Source organism: Pseudopipra pipra, chromosome 3 (genome assembly GCF_036250125.1).
Source record: "Pseudopipra pipra isolate bDixPip1 chromosome 3, bDixPip1.hap1, whole genome shotgun sequence".
Classification (NCBI taxonomy): domain Eukaryota; kingdom Metazoa; phylum Chordata; class Aves; order Passeriformes; family Pipridae; genus Pseudopipra; species Pseudopipra pipra.
Window position 1 is genome coordinate 50,882,507 of NC_087551.1, and position 15,070 is coordinate 50,897,576.

The window sequence follows — 15,070 nt, forward strand, 5'->3', positions numbered from 1 at the left end:
TTTAAAATTATTCCAGGAAGAGAAATTAAAAAAAATCACCAATCTCAAATCTTATTCTGAGGGTTTAAGGGGAGATCACTTACCCCCAAAATTTTAGACAATGGGCCTCTACTGATGCACAATAACTACTGAACAGTTAAAACAAGCAGTTAAAAGAAGATTGAGTCTCCTGTAAAAATAATTTGTGATTTACATGTTTTTCCCCCTTATATAAAAAATAAAACCGCAACCAACCCAGTTAATTAAATTAATATTTTACTGTCATTTAGAATTATATTAAGTTACTGTGAATGTTTCTGTAATACTAATTGTTTACCATGTTGCTGTGATACTCTCATTTTCAGTGCATTTTTTATTTTTCCTAATCGAAGTAGTTATCTACTACGTAAAAGTAGATAGATACATAATGGCAAAGCTATTAATCTACTGTAACAAACTTTGGATCCAGCTTCTCTGAAGTGGCTGGTTACATTCTAATTTCTGTGTTGTGTTCTAGCTTATAGACCAGTTAAAACCTGGCGGAAGATTGATATTACCAGTTGGCCCTGCTGGGGGAAACCAGATGCTCGAACAGTATGACAAACTAGAAGATGGCAGTGTCAAAATGAAGCCTCTGATGGGAGTGATATATGTGCCTTTAACAGATAAAGAGAAGCAGTGGTCCAGGTGGAAGTGATTTTCTGTTCCACTTACTTCTTCCACACACATGCAAGGTGAAAGGGTGTGAATTTTAAGCAGATAGACTGCAAGGCCTGTCTTTGCTGCTGTCATTGCTTTCTGCTCCTCCATACCATGAAAAGTGACTCAGTCTGCATTACATCACAAAAGGAGGTTATGCTAAGTTTGAGTTAATTTAAAAGCAGGAGAAAAATATTGCATGGGTTGCACTTTGTGTCTTTTGGACGTGTTTTCTTTAGTCTTTGGTGTGTTGAAGATTTTTATTTGTTGTTTTAAATACAGTATTTTCTAAGGTTAAACTTCCCTTCTAATGAACTTTTTATAACTATGTTGCCCAATGATTAGGGTGAAGTGTAAAAGTTTTCTTAATAAATATTGTTTTGTCCTGTACGTTAGTGGTAATTGAGTGTTCATTTTTTATTTTTGTGAAATGCTACAAATGAAGAAAAGTTTTTGTAAAATCCTTTGCGGAAAATATAGATAATTTCACAAGCACTTTTCCTTCAGCCCCCAAGTATCAAAAAGTGGAGGAGGTAATCTTTTCTTCCCTAAAATATAAAGGTAGTTGAGTAATGTCCAGAACATTTTCTCAGATATGTTATTAGAAGTATGTCATATGTCTCTGATGGGGATGTATTTGTGTTTGCCAACACAGCAGACTCTAAGGCCTTTCTAGAGGTAGTAAGCCTTCCAGTTTGCTGAATTGAACAACCAGTAACATAGATGTAACACAGCTGTCAGCTTAAGCCATGGTAGGCATTAGTATCTGAATGAACAAAACAGCAGTGCTGTTCTGCTTCCTGGCAGAAAATGCTTGTGAATGTATTATCGGCATTAATGAAGGGCATAGATATGCACTGAACTCTGAAAACAACTCTTGAGCTTTATAACTCCTAAATTTAGATTTTTGGCTTTTTTCCTTCGATATTATGGAGTATAACTTGTTATTTGGATACTTGAATACTTAACATCTAATCTATCAGAATATTCATAAAAAGTACAAATAAAGCAGTTTGCATACTGCTGCTTATGGAAACGTCATTTTGGTGTTTCTTGGAGTATTATATAGCCACCATGTACAAATTACTCTTAAGAACAACGTCAATGAGTTACTGCTTAGTTCAAAGCTTGTGAAGTGTGCTTGCTATTCAGATAGTTTTTTTTGTTATGCAGTTGAATACTTTGGCCTCGAATATTGCCAGTTTTCCCTCAGTGTGGTACTCAGGGGTTTCCTGCCTCTTGCAAGGCTTTAGAAATTTTGCTTTGTGGTCAGTTTCCTCCTCTGGCAAATGTTGTGGATTCTGTTTAAGTTTGGAATCCATGCTCTGCTTACTCTAGAAAAGAGAAGTATTCTTCTTAAGCCTTCCTTTTTTCAGAGAGGTTTTATAGATTTTTCTGCATTTCCACTCAGTCTGGTTATAGTACCAGATTGGTACTATATGGGTTTTTTTGGTAACAGCAAAGTGTGTTCAACAAACCCTATTTGTAAGAAGGGTTTCTGGAATGCCAATGGTTATAATTTGCTACTAGTGAAGGTGGTGTACTGTATTAAGGACTAGAATTCTAATGTCTTTGCATCTTTTCTGTGCAGTTTGGTATTCTATTTTGTCTGCTAGTTAAGTTTTCCCCAGATTTGCTTACCAGTTTCTGTTCTTTCCTGAAATACTTCTTGATTTTATTTATTTATTTTTAATTTAAGAATTTACACTGGTGTTATCAGAAAATAAAAATGCTTAGCCTGAAGGGTTAACTTGGTTTACAGAGGCAGAGAGGCTGTTTCTTGCTATGTACATTTAAATTTGGTTCAGACTTGGAAATCTCTGTTAAAGAGAATCTCAGAAGTCCACTTCTTGCAATGTTTGTTTTTTCTGTAATTGTCCTTTTTGTGATCTGAAGAAAATTCCCATTCCATTTTCTAGGGTAGATACCAGTGCACTTCTGACCTTACAGGAGGCCACATCTTTCTTTTTTGTTGTTTTTCCTTATTGGTGAGTCCAAAGTATGTGGTCAGCCAGCTGCTTCTAAGCAAACTCCTAATTACAAATCAATATTTGTTATCTATGCTGGCATCAAAGATGAAAGAGATGTTTTTCTGCTCTTCCTAGATTTCAGTTTAACTTTTTTTTAATTGAAGATCTATAAGCAGAGATCATTATAGACTCATCTGAAAGAGCATCTATAAGTCTTTCTGTTAATAGAGAGTTGTAGTGTATGAGAGACTCTAGTTGTTGTTAATCTAAAATTCATTAAACAGTCATCTTTTTAAGAGTAACTCAATCCTGTGTGTTTAGTTTGTCATTCTTTTAGTTTACATTATGTGATTTCATTCCTAATCCAGGTAACTGTTTCATCACATTAAGAATTGGTGTCCCTTCACAAAATACAATTGGTAGGCCAGCAGCAATTTCCTAGGCTATCAGACCTTCCAGTTGGCAAGAAAGAAGCTGCTTAAATTTTTGCTTAGCCATTCACATGTTGGAGAAGTTAGTACAGTTCCTTAATGGGGCTGCAAGGTGCTCTTTGCAAAGCAGCACAACACTGTAAGTGGTGTAACAGTAAGTGGTGTTTGAAGTCAAACCTGCCTTCAAATGTTTTGTATCATTCTTCACCACATAAAACTGGAATTTCTAGCAAAAGAAAATCTGGACTAGCTGGAAGGAAAAGATTCTTCGGATTTCAATACATTTATATTGTCATGCTAAATAAAGAATCTTTTTTTGTGAATAATGTTGAATTTCTTTAAATTTAGTCCAATTTTCTAGTTTAGGTTCAGTTGCAGTAGTATTTTTAAGTTCCAAATATTAGTGGGAATCCTCTCATGTAACTCCCTGGGACACTTGGAAGTAGAATATCCACAGGAACCCTATCTCTGGTACAAAACAAAACAATGCATAGTGTACCAGAGATCCAGCAGTAGATCCCCAGTTATGTGATTATACTGATAAGGATGTTTATCCTTTCACGTAAAACTTATCAATTGGGTTGTTTTTTTTCGTACTGGTAAGTAGGGAGGAGAAAAGGTCTCTTGTGTTGCATGGCTTTTTGGCTGCCTTATTGACAGTTTTTGTGTAAATTAGGATCTCTCTGGTTTTACTTCTCTGTGAGAGTTCGCTTACTACTTATATGGAAAGACAATTTTAAGAGTCATAGAACCATAGAATCATTTAGGTTGGAAAAGACCTTTAAGGTTATTGAGTCAACTGTTAACTCAGCAACTGCAAGTCCATCACTAAACCATGTCCCTAAGGGACACTTTTACTCATCTCTTAAATACCTGCAGGGTATACCTTGTCCTGCTGGCCCTACTATTGCTGATACAAAGAGAAATAAGAGAATAACAATCTAAGTAACACTTAGCAATGAGTCTGTGTTTCGTCTTGGGTTTGATTTCCAGACAGGCAGCTGTTAAAAAAGTTAACTACTTTAACCTTAAAATATTGCATTAGTAGAAATTATTTATAAATGTCATGCTAAATTCATATTTGCTGATAAAATACAAAATTATTATGACTGTGTAACCTTTCTGAGCAAAAACTGCAGTGGTTACACTGGGGCTGTTACTGTATCCCACTTACTTGTACATAAAACATGATTAACCACCCATTTAGAAAATGTATTGATTAGGATATATTAAAATATGGTTCTGATTAGAAACTCTTATTCAGTGTTTCAAATGCCCCTGATGAGCTAGTTGTCCAATTTTCTTTGAAATTAGCAGGTATTGTTTGCATGGAATTCCTCAGGCTATGCAGAGTAATGATTATTTTACTTTGGCAAAAACAATCTCTGCACAAAATATTTTTTGTTAAACTTAAAATGTATTACTGTGATCGTTTGACCCTGGCTGAACACCAGGTGCTCACCAAAGCTGCTTGATCACTCCCCTCTGCAACTGGACGTGGGAGAGAAAATATAACAGAAGGCTCCTGAGTTAAGGACAGGGAGAGATCACTCACCAATTACCATCACAGGCAAAACAAACTGGACTTGGGGATGTTAACTGAATTTATTGCCAACCAAAATCAGAACAGGATAATGAGAAGTAAAACAAATCTTAAAAACATGTTTCCCCCATCCCTCTCCCGTTCCTGGGCTCTACCTCCTCCCCCACAGTGGCACAGGGAAATGGGGGTTATGATAGTTCGTCACAGGTTGTTTCCTCTGCTCTCAGGAAGAAGAGTCCTTCCCCTGCTCCAGTGTGGGGTCCCTCACACGAGAGACAGTTTTCCACAAACTTCTCCAGTGTGAATCCATCTCACGAGTTACAGTTCTTCATGAACTGCTCCAATATGGGTCACTTTTCCATGGGGTCAGTCTTTCAGGAACAGGCTGCTCCAGTGTGGGTCCCCACAGGGTCACAAGTCCTGCCGGCAAACCTGCTCCAACATGGATTCCTCTCTACACTGATCTGCAGGTCCTGTCAGGAGCCTGCTCCAGCATGGGTTTTCCATGAGTTCCCCATGCAGGTGGATCTCTGCACCCCAATGGATCCCCATGAGCTGCAGGGGCACAGCTGCTTCGCCATAGTCTCCACCAAGGGCTCCAGGGGAACCTCAGCTCTGGCACTTGGAGCACCTCCTCCCCCTCCTTCTGCACTGACCTTGGCGTCAGCAGAGTTGTTCACATGTTCTCACTCCACTCTTCTCTGGCTGCAACTGTGATTGGCCCAATGACTTTTTTTTCCTTCTTAAAAATGTTACCACAGAGGCGTTACTGTCATTCCTGATTGGCTTGGCCTTGGCCCAGGGTGGCTCCATCCTGGAGTTGACTGGTGTTGCCTCTGTTGGACATGGGGGAAGCTTCTGGCAGCTTCTCACAGAAGCCACCCCAGTAGCCGCCCCACTACCAAAACCTGGCCATGCAAACCAAATACAGTTACACAAAAATGCATGTGCTATAACTGATACAGTAGATTGCAGAGAAAATTCCTTTATCATTTAAACCGACTCTCTCAATTTTATGATTTATCATAGTAAATAATAAATATTTTTATAGTAGCACCTTTCCAGATTAAAATCCTACAAGTCTAAATATTGCATCTAGTTGCCTTTAGAGTTATAAAGGGAGAAATAATTGGCTGCTGAAACAGTGGGTATGTACTGTATTTCTAATTCCTCTTAGGCTGCACTCTGAATTTCAGTATCGGTAGTGGCAGCATGTTTTTCATAGATGAATGATGTATTGAAAAGGGAAAGTCGTTCTCCTAATTACAAGAAAATTGAAGTGGATCTAAAAGAGTGAGATACAGACTTCAAATAAATTTATAAATGCTTGTTCAAATATTTAATTTGCCTTCCGTTAAAGAGGTGGTGAGAGATTGCAAAGTTACATGACTGACTTGTATCCCAAATTTATTGTTGATAAGATTTGTGATTTTTTTTTTTCATTACAAACTGGTATTTACCTGAAATGCTACTTATTAGATTTTTCTGAGAATGTTTCTTAGTTTGTTGTTGGATACTCATCATAGGAAGTGTGGAATATACGTGTATATGTTTTCCCTCCTAGTAAGCCAAAATTTTAAAAATTTTCTTAAATTTATTTCTAGAATAGTAATTTTGAGCTAATGACTTCTGAAATTTGCTTTTACTTGAGCTTATGAAGTTGCTTTGATGCCACAGTTGAGAGATGAGTGGTTTTCTTTCTAGAATTCCAAGGGCCTGAGAAGGCCTGCTGTGGTGACTTAAACCCTAAATATATACATTGCTTGCTAAGCAGGAACTAGTAAGCAGATTGGAAGAAGTGCATATATGAAGGTGGAGGGCAGTTACGCAAGTTGTGTAAGAATCATAGCAAATAGTCATGCCCATTAAAAGGGGAAAAATACAAATTAGTTAGTAGATCTTTCCTATGGCTCTAGAGGACAACTAGAGGGGAATAACAGGGAAATAGCAGTCGTCTTTTGAGTCTCCTTTTAAGTTTTTTACAATTTACCACTGGGAGGATAGGCCTGTATCCTGATTCTTACCACTAGTGGAAACCTGGTGCATTTCACAGCTTGGCAGCTTCTGATCCATACAACTGAAGTTCAGGTTAGCTGATGCTGGTTTGCATTTTGTATTTGTATCTGCAAGCTGTTCACTTTAGGTAGAAAGCTGGCAACTGTTACCTACTAGGTGATCTGAGACTTTTCTGAAACTTTTTAATATATATAATCTGATAATGCACATACAAGCTCAGCTTCTCTTAGCAGTAGAAAATAAATGCTGTATAATTTTAATATGTATATCGTGGATTGTTTTGGGCTGGTGTACTGTTGTTAGATTAATGAGCAGAGAAGAGCAAATGAAAAATCTCTTGAGGGAACCTGATCCCGTTAATACAGTAAATGTTCTAATAAACAGAATATGAAAATCTTTATTTTGAAAGTCACATCTAGGATGTAGTGGCCAGGAATATGGTAAAACAATGCAAAATACCAACAATTAAAACATTGGCATGTAAGAATAGTTTATTTTAAATTATATATTTATATAATAATTATGTATTTTAAGTGGAAATACCATTTTGTAAAATAAAAAACAAACCCACACTTTGGATACATTGAGTTAGCAGCATTATGCAAAAACCTTGCCAATGCCTGTAGCTGGGTAAAATGACCATGTTTAATAGTTTCAGAGTAAATACAGAATTTTTCTTAGGCTTACAGTTTCTTGAGGATCTAGCTTGGGTTTGAAGGATTAAGAATTGCTTGTCGCAGTAAAAGGCCAGGCTTTCATAAAGCTGTGAGAGTATGTGATAGGAACCAGGATGAAAATCACACCCACAATTAGGCATATGAGACTAAACCAGCAATAGCAGTAGTCATTACTTACATATGCTTTTTGAAGTTGTGAATATTAACTGATGATGCAGCTCCTGGAAGTATTAAGGATGAATGAAACACTTGTCCTGAATTCACTGGCGCTGCATTTTAAACTGGGTATCAGATGTTTGTTTATTTTTATCTGTTTAAAGTAAGCAAATACCCATTCTGTGAGATAGGGAAATATGGAGAGCTTCCAAACCTATGGCTATAAACAGATTTTTCTTTACCCTTGCCAAGATGTGTTCTTCCCCCTTCTGCATTTTTCTGCTGTCTGTAATTACTGCAACACTCTGAAGCTGTATGATTAGTACCTTACTATTAGGAGGCCGTACAAAGTGCAAAGAATGCAAATATTTATCCCTCACAAATCACAAGGTTTGCATCCCAACTGCATTAGATAGAAAACTAGTCATTTAAGCACTAGTTTCTACAGGCTTTTCAGCTGCTTTTAAAATGTCTTGCATGCTGTCATTCCATACTCTATGATTCCCAAAGGATAATAATACCTTTGTAATTTAAAAGTTTTGTTTTTGTGCATGTAGAACTATATTTTTGTGTGTTAGTTTGCATGATAGCTGGAAATACTCCGGTGTATTGAGCCAGCAATCACATTAGTGAAGTTTTTTCTAACTCAGACACTGTTTGCTTTGGCTAATGAGAGTGATGCATCTACTAAAAGAAAAAAATGCAGCAAGCTCATTGTGAATTTATAGATTGCTTGTGCCTTGTGGAAAAAAAAAGGCAAACACTTCTATTTGAGTTTTCCAATTTTCTTAGCAGGACAGTGTACAGCTTTGAAATTTGGTAGATATTTTGCATTAAAATTAGTGCTTTAGGAATACTTAAACAAATCACTACTATATGATAACTTTACAGTTAGAATATGGGTTCTATGGGTTTCCTGTTCCAGTGTGTTTGAAATGTCCTGCAGGAACAAATGCCTGCATTTTCTAGATTACTTGCAGTGATTTAGAGAGACTTCTTGATGCCTCCTTTCTCCTAACTGAATCTCCTTTTAACACACACACATACACCCACGTACACCCCCCCTTGCATCCTGCCCTTCCCCCCCACCCTTTCCATAACCTACTCCTGATTTATCATAGCTCCTTCAGGAGGTAATCAAGCTCCTCTGTGAAATAAATAAACTTAAGTGGTACAAACTGCATTATGTGAATGCAAGAATGTGTTCTTAGCTTTCTTGAGAGACTATAGCTGAAGCTAAACTTGCCTTTTTGGCAGCTACAGAGGATGGTTTTTGCCAGTACTCTGTCTAGTAAGTTGGCTCAGTTTCTTGCCAGTGTGTAGCCAGCAGAATTTGGAAGACAGGTAGCTGTGTAACTAGCTGTGCAGTGTGGGGGATGTTCATTAAAGCAAGTGATCCATTAAATGTAAAATAGAGGGACACATATTTCACAGTAAATCACATAATAGAATGAGATGGTATAGATGATATGGGATTGCTGTTGCCTTTCCTTTGGTGTTTGTTTTTTTTTTTCTTAAATGCTTGAAGAGATTTCTGAAGTTTTGCTGATGTGCATGAGCGCTTAAATGTAATCTGATTCAATATCAAAACTTTTCAAATATGATTTCCAAAGGGAGGAGAAACATAACTCCATGTGTTTTCTTTCTACAGGGATGAATTGTAAAAGCTACATCATCTTGACCCAAACATAGTGTTACAGTGGACTGCTCATCTCCAGTTCTAAAAGCTTTTTGAAAACCCAACAGCATTGCAGCTTGTTTTGGACTTCGTTATACTGTTGTTATCAGCATGGAAAAGCGTGGTGTTTGTTTTATTTTTTTAGATGCTCAAGGCAAATCTGATAAAGAAATGGTGGAAAGTTTTATGTGGGCACTGTTTTATTTAACATGCCTTTATTTCACTTTCATCTGTTCAAAGTGAATTTCTGCAAAACTGCAGATAAAGACCTATAGCTTGTGAACTCTAATTTTGATGGGGGTACTTGAACACTCACTTCTCTCGGCTCCTGTGTCCCTTGGTAAAACTGCTTCTGTGCACCTTACAACACTATGTAGGTAATACCAGGTTTTCTGTGTTCTGATGTCTGCTAGATGCTACTAAAAGGAGATGAACTTCCTTTTTAAGCTTTTGACATGATGTCATAGACTAGCATGTAGTAGATACAATCAGCTGCTTTTTTACCTTAAAACCAGGCATTTGTATATATTAAACTTCAAGACATCAGAGGTGGGTGGCCGCTCTTATCAAACGTTCCTGTTCAAGTTGGATATAACAGGCATGGTTTTCCCTTTCCTTCTAAAATTAATTAATGGAATCTTTAAATTCTCTTTTGGTTTATAGCTCACTACTGGTATGATACACATATATTTAAATCCATAAATATGATATAAGCTGTGTCCCAATCACTGAACAGTTTATGCAATGCTGCTTTGCCAATTGATGTTAAAAGCAAAAGGGGAGTTGTGTGCTTGTGTGGAAGACTAGGATCAGTATGTAGTAGACTACTGAGATATGGATTGCCTTTTGTTCTTTATTAAAAAACAAAATCCCGTTTGGTTCTAAAAGAAAGTTGCTTTTGTCAAAGCCATTTGCTGTATCAATATTCTCATTTTTCTAACTGTGGGCACCCAGGAAAAATTCTGACTTTTTAGAAAGTGAATTCTAAATTGTTATATAAGGAAAACATCATACATGCAGAAAGAATCATGGACTTCTACATACAGATAGATGCACTTGTTCAGTTTTCATATAGAAGAATAGTTGGAAGGCTATAAAACTTTTTTTTCTGTCCTAAGTTTTCTGTTTTGGTATTGTAAAATGCCAACAGCAAATCGTGAAGCAGTACAGTAAGGTGGGCTGCTTTGGGAAAGGGGGAAAGCGTGTCTTCAGTCATCTTGCTCGGATTTGAGCAACCAGAAATAAAACAGCATGTTATCATTTTTTTTTTTGGTAGAAACATTAAAGAATAAAATAACTTGCATAAAAGCAACCCATAGTGATTAACGAAAAAAAAAAACTTTTTATGGTGGAAGAGCAATAATTTGTGCTGAGATTAATCCCTGGAAGCAGAAAGGTTAAAATTCAAAGGACTCTGAATATGAAAAAGTAACATTTTAAATAACCTTCCTTTTGAGGGTCAGCCCCCTCCTATTCCTCTGTAAAAGATATGTATGACTTAATTTAGATATTTGGAAGTTAGAGTACCACCTCCTGATCTGACTGCAGCCTGGGAGCACATACACAAGAGTAATCTTAAAAAGAAATTAATATAGCGTGTATTCTAGAAAATACAATCCAGAAAAACCCACTTGCGTCTGACAAATTTGTACTAACCCACAATCGACTGTGAATCTAGTTCTTGGTGTTGAAGTGAAATATCTTAACTGATGCATGCTAACGTTCAACCTTCTGGTCACTGTATCTTTCAATTTGAGTTCAGCTTTATTTACATCTTCTCACTAATTTAATCAGTTAAATGAAAGATATGAGCTCAACTGTATCCAAACTCCTGTCTCTGGACACAGTGTAATAAGCTAGCCTGACTTGGAAGTGGCGTTAAAACTGAGACCCGATGACAACTTTTTTGGGGAGTACCACTTCAAGAGGTGTAAGGCTTCAGGGACCAAGGCTGTTGGGAGTAGTGCACCCATTCCACTGAGGATTTATATCAAGGGATGTATCAAGGTACTCGGACAGAAAGGAAGTATCCAGGAGTAGCATTTAGGAATTGGAAAATGGAAACTCCTCCATGATGGAGCAATGGTTCTGAAATAAAAACTTGGAGATGAGGACAAGTTGAAATGCAGAAGATTTGAAGAGCTTGAATAAGTGCTGTGTGAACTGTCTGAATTGCTACTTTGCCAAATAAAACAAATTGAGAGGAAGCTGTATCTAGGTGTCTGCCTGTTTTTGTGGTTGATTTTGTAACTTTCAGCAGGACTTCACAAGTCGAAAAAGAAAGCAACTAGGTATAAAAATACTAGTTTACTAATTGACCAGAACTATGTGTCCATTTTAAGTCAGTTAATGTATTGTAGCAGTTACAAAGCCTGTTAATAATATATGGAATGTAAGTGGAGTTTTACATGTCTGTTTGGAATTTATTTTGTTCACATCTGTGTGTTTTGGGGAACAGGCTCTTCCTGTGCGCAGTTCTGCCTGCTCTCCATAGCTGAATCCAGCTACCTCAGAGAGAATGATTTCTGGGCTATTACTATCACCTCTAAGCTAGAACAGCTTGGGAGAACAGATTGGCTGAACCACCAAGTTATTTGTCTGGTTGTTTCCAGGATCTAGACAGTAGAAGACCACAAGATTTTGAGCAGCAGAACCAAGAGCCAATACCTATCTCTTCAAAATGCACCAACATTTGTGGGTGCTCCACAGAGAAGTTTAGTGTGCTGTATGGATGCTTTCTGTTTACACAGCAGGAATGATCTGCTTATTCACTATTTCCATTCAAAGTGGTCAGCTAGCTTGAGGGCATAGAGCTCATTAGATGATTTTTTTCTGGAGGGAAACTAGCACACAGCACGTGTGCACCAGCACTGCTGATGGAGGCCACCTGGATGGTTCCTGAAATGTTTTGTAGTTAGCGAGTTTGAAACGGGCATCCCGGGGGCCTCTACGTCGTAGGCTCTGGAGCTTCCAGCTGGCAGCAGTTCTCTCCATGAGTACAGTGTTTTTGTGACAGTGACAAGCTCAGTATGGTATGAGTATGGTGGGACTATGGAATTGACCGTCAGCACAAAGAGGTAAAGTAAAATGCCCAGAGGAAAATTCTGAACTAGTACTCTCCTTCCTGCCAGGAAGAAGGGTGTTAACACATTCTAACAGTAGCAGTGTTTTCTTTCTTTTTCTCAATGTGCCCTAGGATGTGCTGCTTTTGATTTAAATGGAGTTCACAGAAAGAGGACATGATCTCAATTCCTTCTTGATTTTGACATGATGCAAGTAATGCAAACCAAGCTCATGATTTATATCTGAATTTGATCCTATTATGATGCAGTTCAAAAGATCAGTAATTCTAATCACCTTTATGGAACCCTTGATCCTTGTCCCAGGCAATGTCCTAAGAAGAGGTACACTGCTGAAGTGAATGAGGGGCGGTCCTGGCTCAGAAAAAAAGGTGAATGGTGAGGTCACACCAGCACATTATGCAGAACCAAACAAAAAGAAAAGCCACAGAGGGGAAGTGTTGCCTGAAAGGCATAATGTGCACAGGGGGATGCAGGAGATGATGAGGTCTGAAATTGGTCTTTTGCATTTCAGGATGTAAATTAGAGTTTAAATGCTGTGGTGTACAATAGATGGATTCAAGCATGGGGTTTAAGATGATTTTGTGGGTTTGTACACTTTGCCTTTGTTGGCACTATTTGAGTTTTTGTCCATCTGCTTATAATTGTGAAAGATTGCAGACCAGTTGTGGGAAGTGCAGAGACACTCTAGATATCATAACCCCTCTTTGCCTTTGCTGTAAACAATATGTGCTTGTGTGCTCAGAGCCCCCCTGGTGGCAAGGTTTGGGTTTCCGTGCTTCAGCCAGGTCTGAGGAAATCAGCATGGACTAAAACTTGGCCTTACGCAGGCAGAGGTGCTGTAAACTTTCCTCTGCCTGACCTGTTTGCCTCCCACAGTTCATCCTTGACATACAGGGCTGCTTTCTTTTTCAGGTGGTAGTTTTTTTACACAGCACAAATTCATCATGCAGCTGATGTGCTCTGAGCTTTCCTATGAAAGGCTCTTATTGTTCTCATGCTCCTGGCAGGGTGTTAATGAGATGCTCAGCAGAATGTGCTTAGGAACTAAAATTGTATTTCTTTAAATTATGAATTGAATGGCCGTAGTTAATGCTGAAATATGTATGGAGAAGATCCAGCTGCCCATTGAAAATTGCCTGAAAGCTTCAGGAAGGAAAAATGAAAATAACTCACTTTGTGTCTCATCACACCAAACTTGAAAATTTGAGACACTTAATCCCATGCCTTTTAGCAAAACTGTTCTAGCAACAACAGACTGTTTTCATAAAGACTGTAAACAGAGTTTCTCTGAGATCTCACTTCGATCTTCTAATGTTTCTTTGTAGTTCAGCCATTTTCATCATATGCTTCTGGGCAAATTACCTGATGATACTCTTGAAAACATTCCCTGATGCTACTGGGAAGCTGAGGTCTTTTTTTTAGCCATGTTTAAGCTTATGTTTCCATCTTATGTGTCTTTAGTAGGAATGGGTTAAGTTTCTTGTTTACCATGTTCTGCCAAATCCTTTTTCAGCTCATAATGGAGAAGGGGCATCTGAGACTAATCAGTAACTTTTATTGCAGGTGTCTTATGGATTAGCAGGACACTCTCAAAGGCTTCTGGTTAGGGAATGGGTGATTCAGAGCATCTGCCTAGGCTACTGCTCTGACTAGAGCTCTAGAGAAGCTCATCTCCTCTGGATATAGAGGCAGCATCAGGAAAGTTGCCTCTTGTGCATAGAATTAGCCTTCAGGGATGCTTTCCCTATAGGCCCAAACTTCCTTTGTGCTGCCTGCTTTCAAGTCCTTTCCAGTCCTGCACCCATTCAAATTCCCTGCCCCCTCTGTATATGTGTTGTCCAGTTATTTCTTTCAAGTGTAGGTACCTTTAATGCATGTCTTTAGTGCATTAGTGCATTTAGTTGTGAAGAACTATGTGAAAGTTTCTTGCTCTGCCCCCTAGAACAGGATTATACATTTCTATTGGCCAAGCAAACTGTGACTCAGTCCTTCACCGAACCTTTCTGCCTGCTCAAAATACAGTTTTTGTTGATTTATGAGTGGTTTATAACTGTCAGCCAGGAGCCTTACAACTGCAAAAATTAAAATTTTAGGAGGTATCTTTAAAAACTTGTTTCTGAAGTTGCTTCTTGTGCTGATCCAGTCCTTCCAGACTTCTCTTTGTGTTTCAAGACTCCAGTGCAGAGTGCAGCTCACCTTCTGACTTACCCCTTTTCTGCTTTACCCCTTCCCCCCCACTTTAAATATTCCCTGTTTACAGCATGTTTCCATCTTACTGAGCTCAGGCCAATTGTTTAATGGGCTTTTTTCTTTCATAGTAATTACTGTGTGTTTATTGCCTCTGTCTGGTTTTTATGTTTGTCATCACTCTCTGAATCTTTTCCACGTTTTCCCTCTGCTGTTACCCTTTAGCTATTCCCATTAGAAACCAAAAAATCCCAATTCCCAATGCTCATGAAAGCAGCCAGCACAGACCTCAGTGATGCATGACTGTGGATTCTGTTGGGGCTTACTAGAAAGGCTCTCTCTTTGTTTTGGGATGGCATGTTTGCATTGCTATTGGTTTGGGCCTCTGACTTGCTCTGTTCAGCTTGGGATTGAAACTCTTATGTTTATCTGGGATTTGAAAAGCAAATAGAGCATCACACTGACCTATTTCAGCCTTTTTGTTTTGCAAATGTGCTCTTGGAACTGCCCCTGCTATAATCCCACAGTGCTATGGAATGATTAAGGGATGCTCAGGCTAGGATCCCCTGCAAAAGTGGGCAGCAAGCAACCCATATCACAGAAAAAAGCCCTTACTTCTAAATATGGATCAAACCTAGGTATTGTTTGTTA

At 38.2% G+C, this 15,070-nt stretch overlaps 1 protein-coding gene across 7 annotated transcripts in view; it reads left to right on the forward strand.

The window, feature by feature from the left end:
* The window catches only part of PCMT1 (protein-L-isoaspartate (D-aspartate) O-methyltransferase), a 37,343-nt gene extending 25,981 nt beyond the window's left edge, over positions 1–11,362 (forward strand). For 4 of the 7 annotated variants that reach the window (XM_064649104.1, XM_064649106.1, XM_064649110.1 and 1 more), the window contains 2 exons: positions 497–666; positions 9,123–11,362. In XM_064649104.1, coding sequence (XP_064505174.1) covers positions 497–666; positions 9,123–9,135 — 183 coding nt within the window. In that variant the 3' untranslated portion in view covers positions 9,136–11,362. Of the gene's footprint in view, positions 1–496; positions 714–9,122 lie in introns of all 7 variants that reach the window. The other 3 variants (XM_064649105.1, XM_064649107.1, XM_064649108.1) reach the window with 2 other exon arrangements.
* The last annotated feature ends 3,708 nt before the right edge of the window (positions 11,363–15,070 follow it).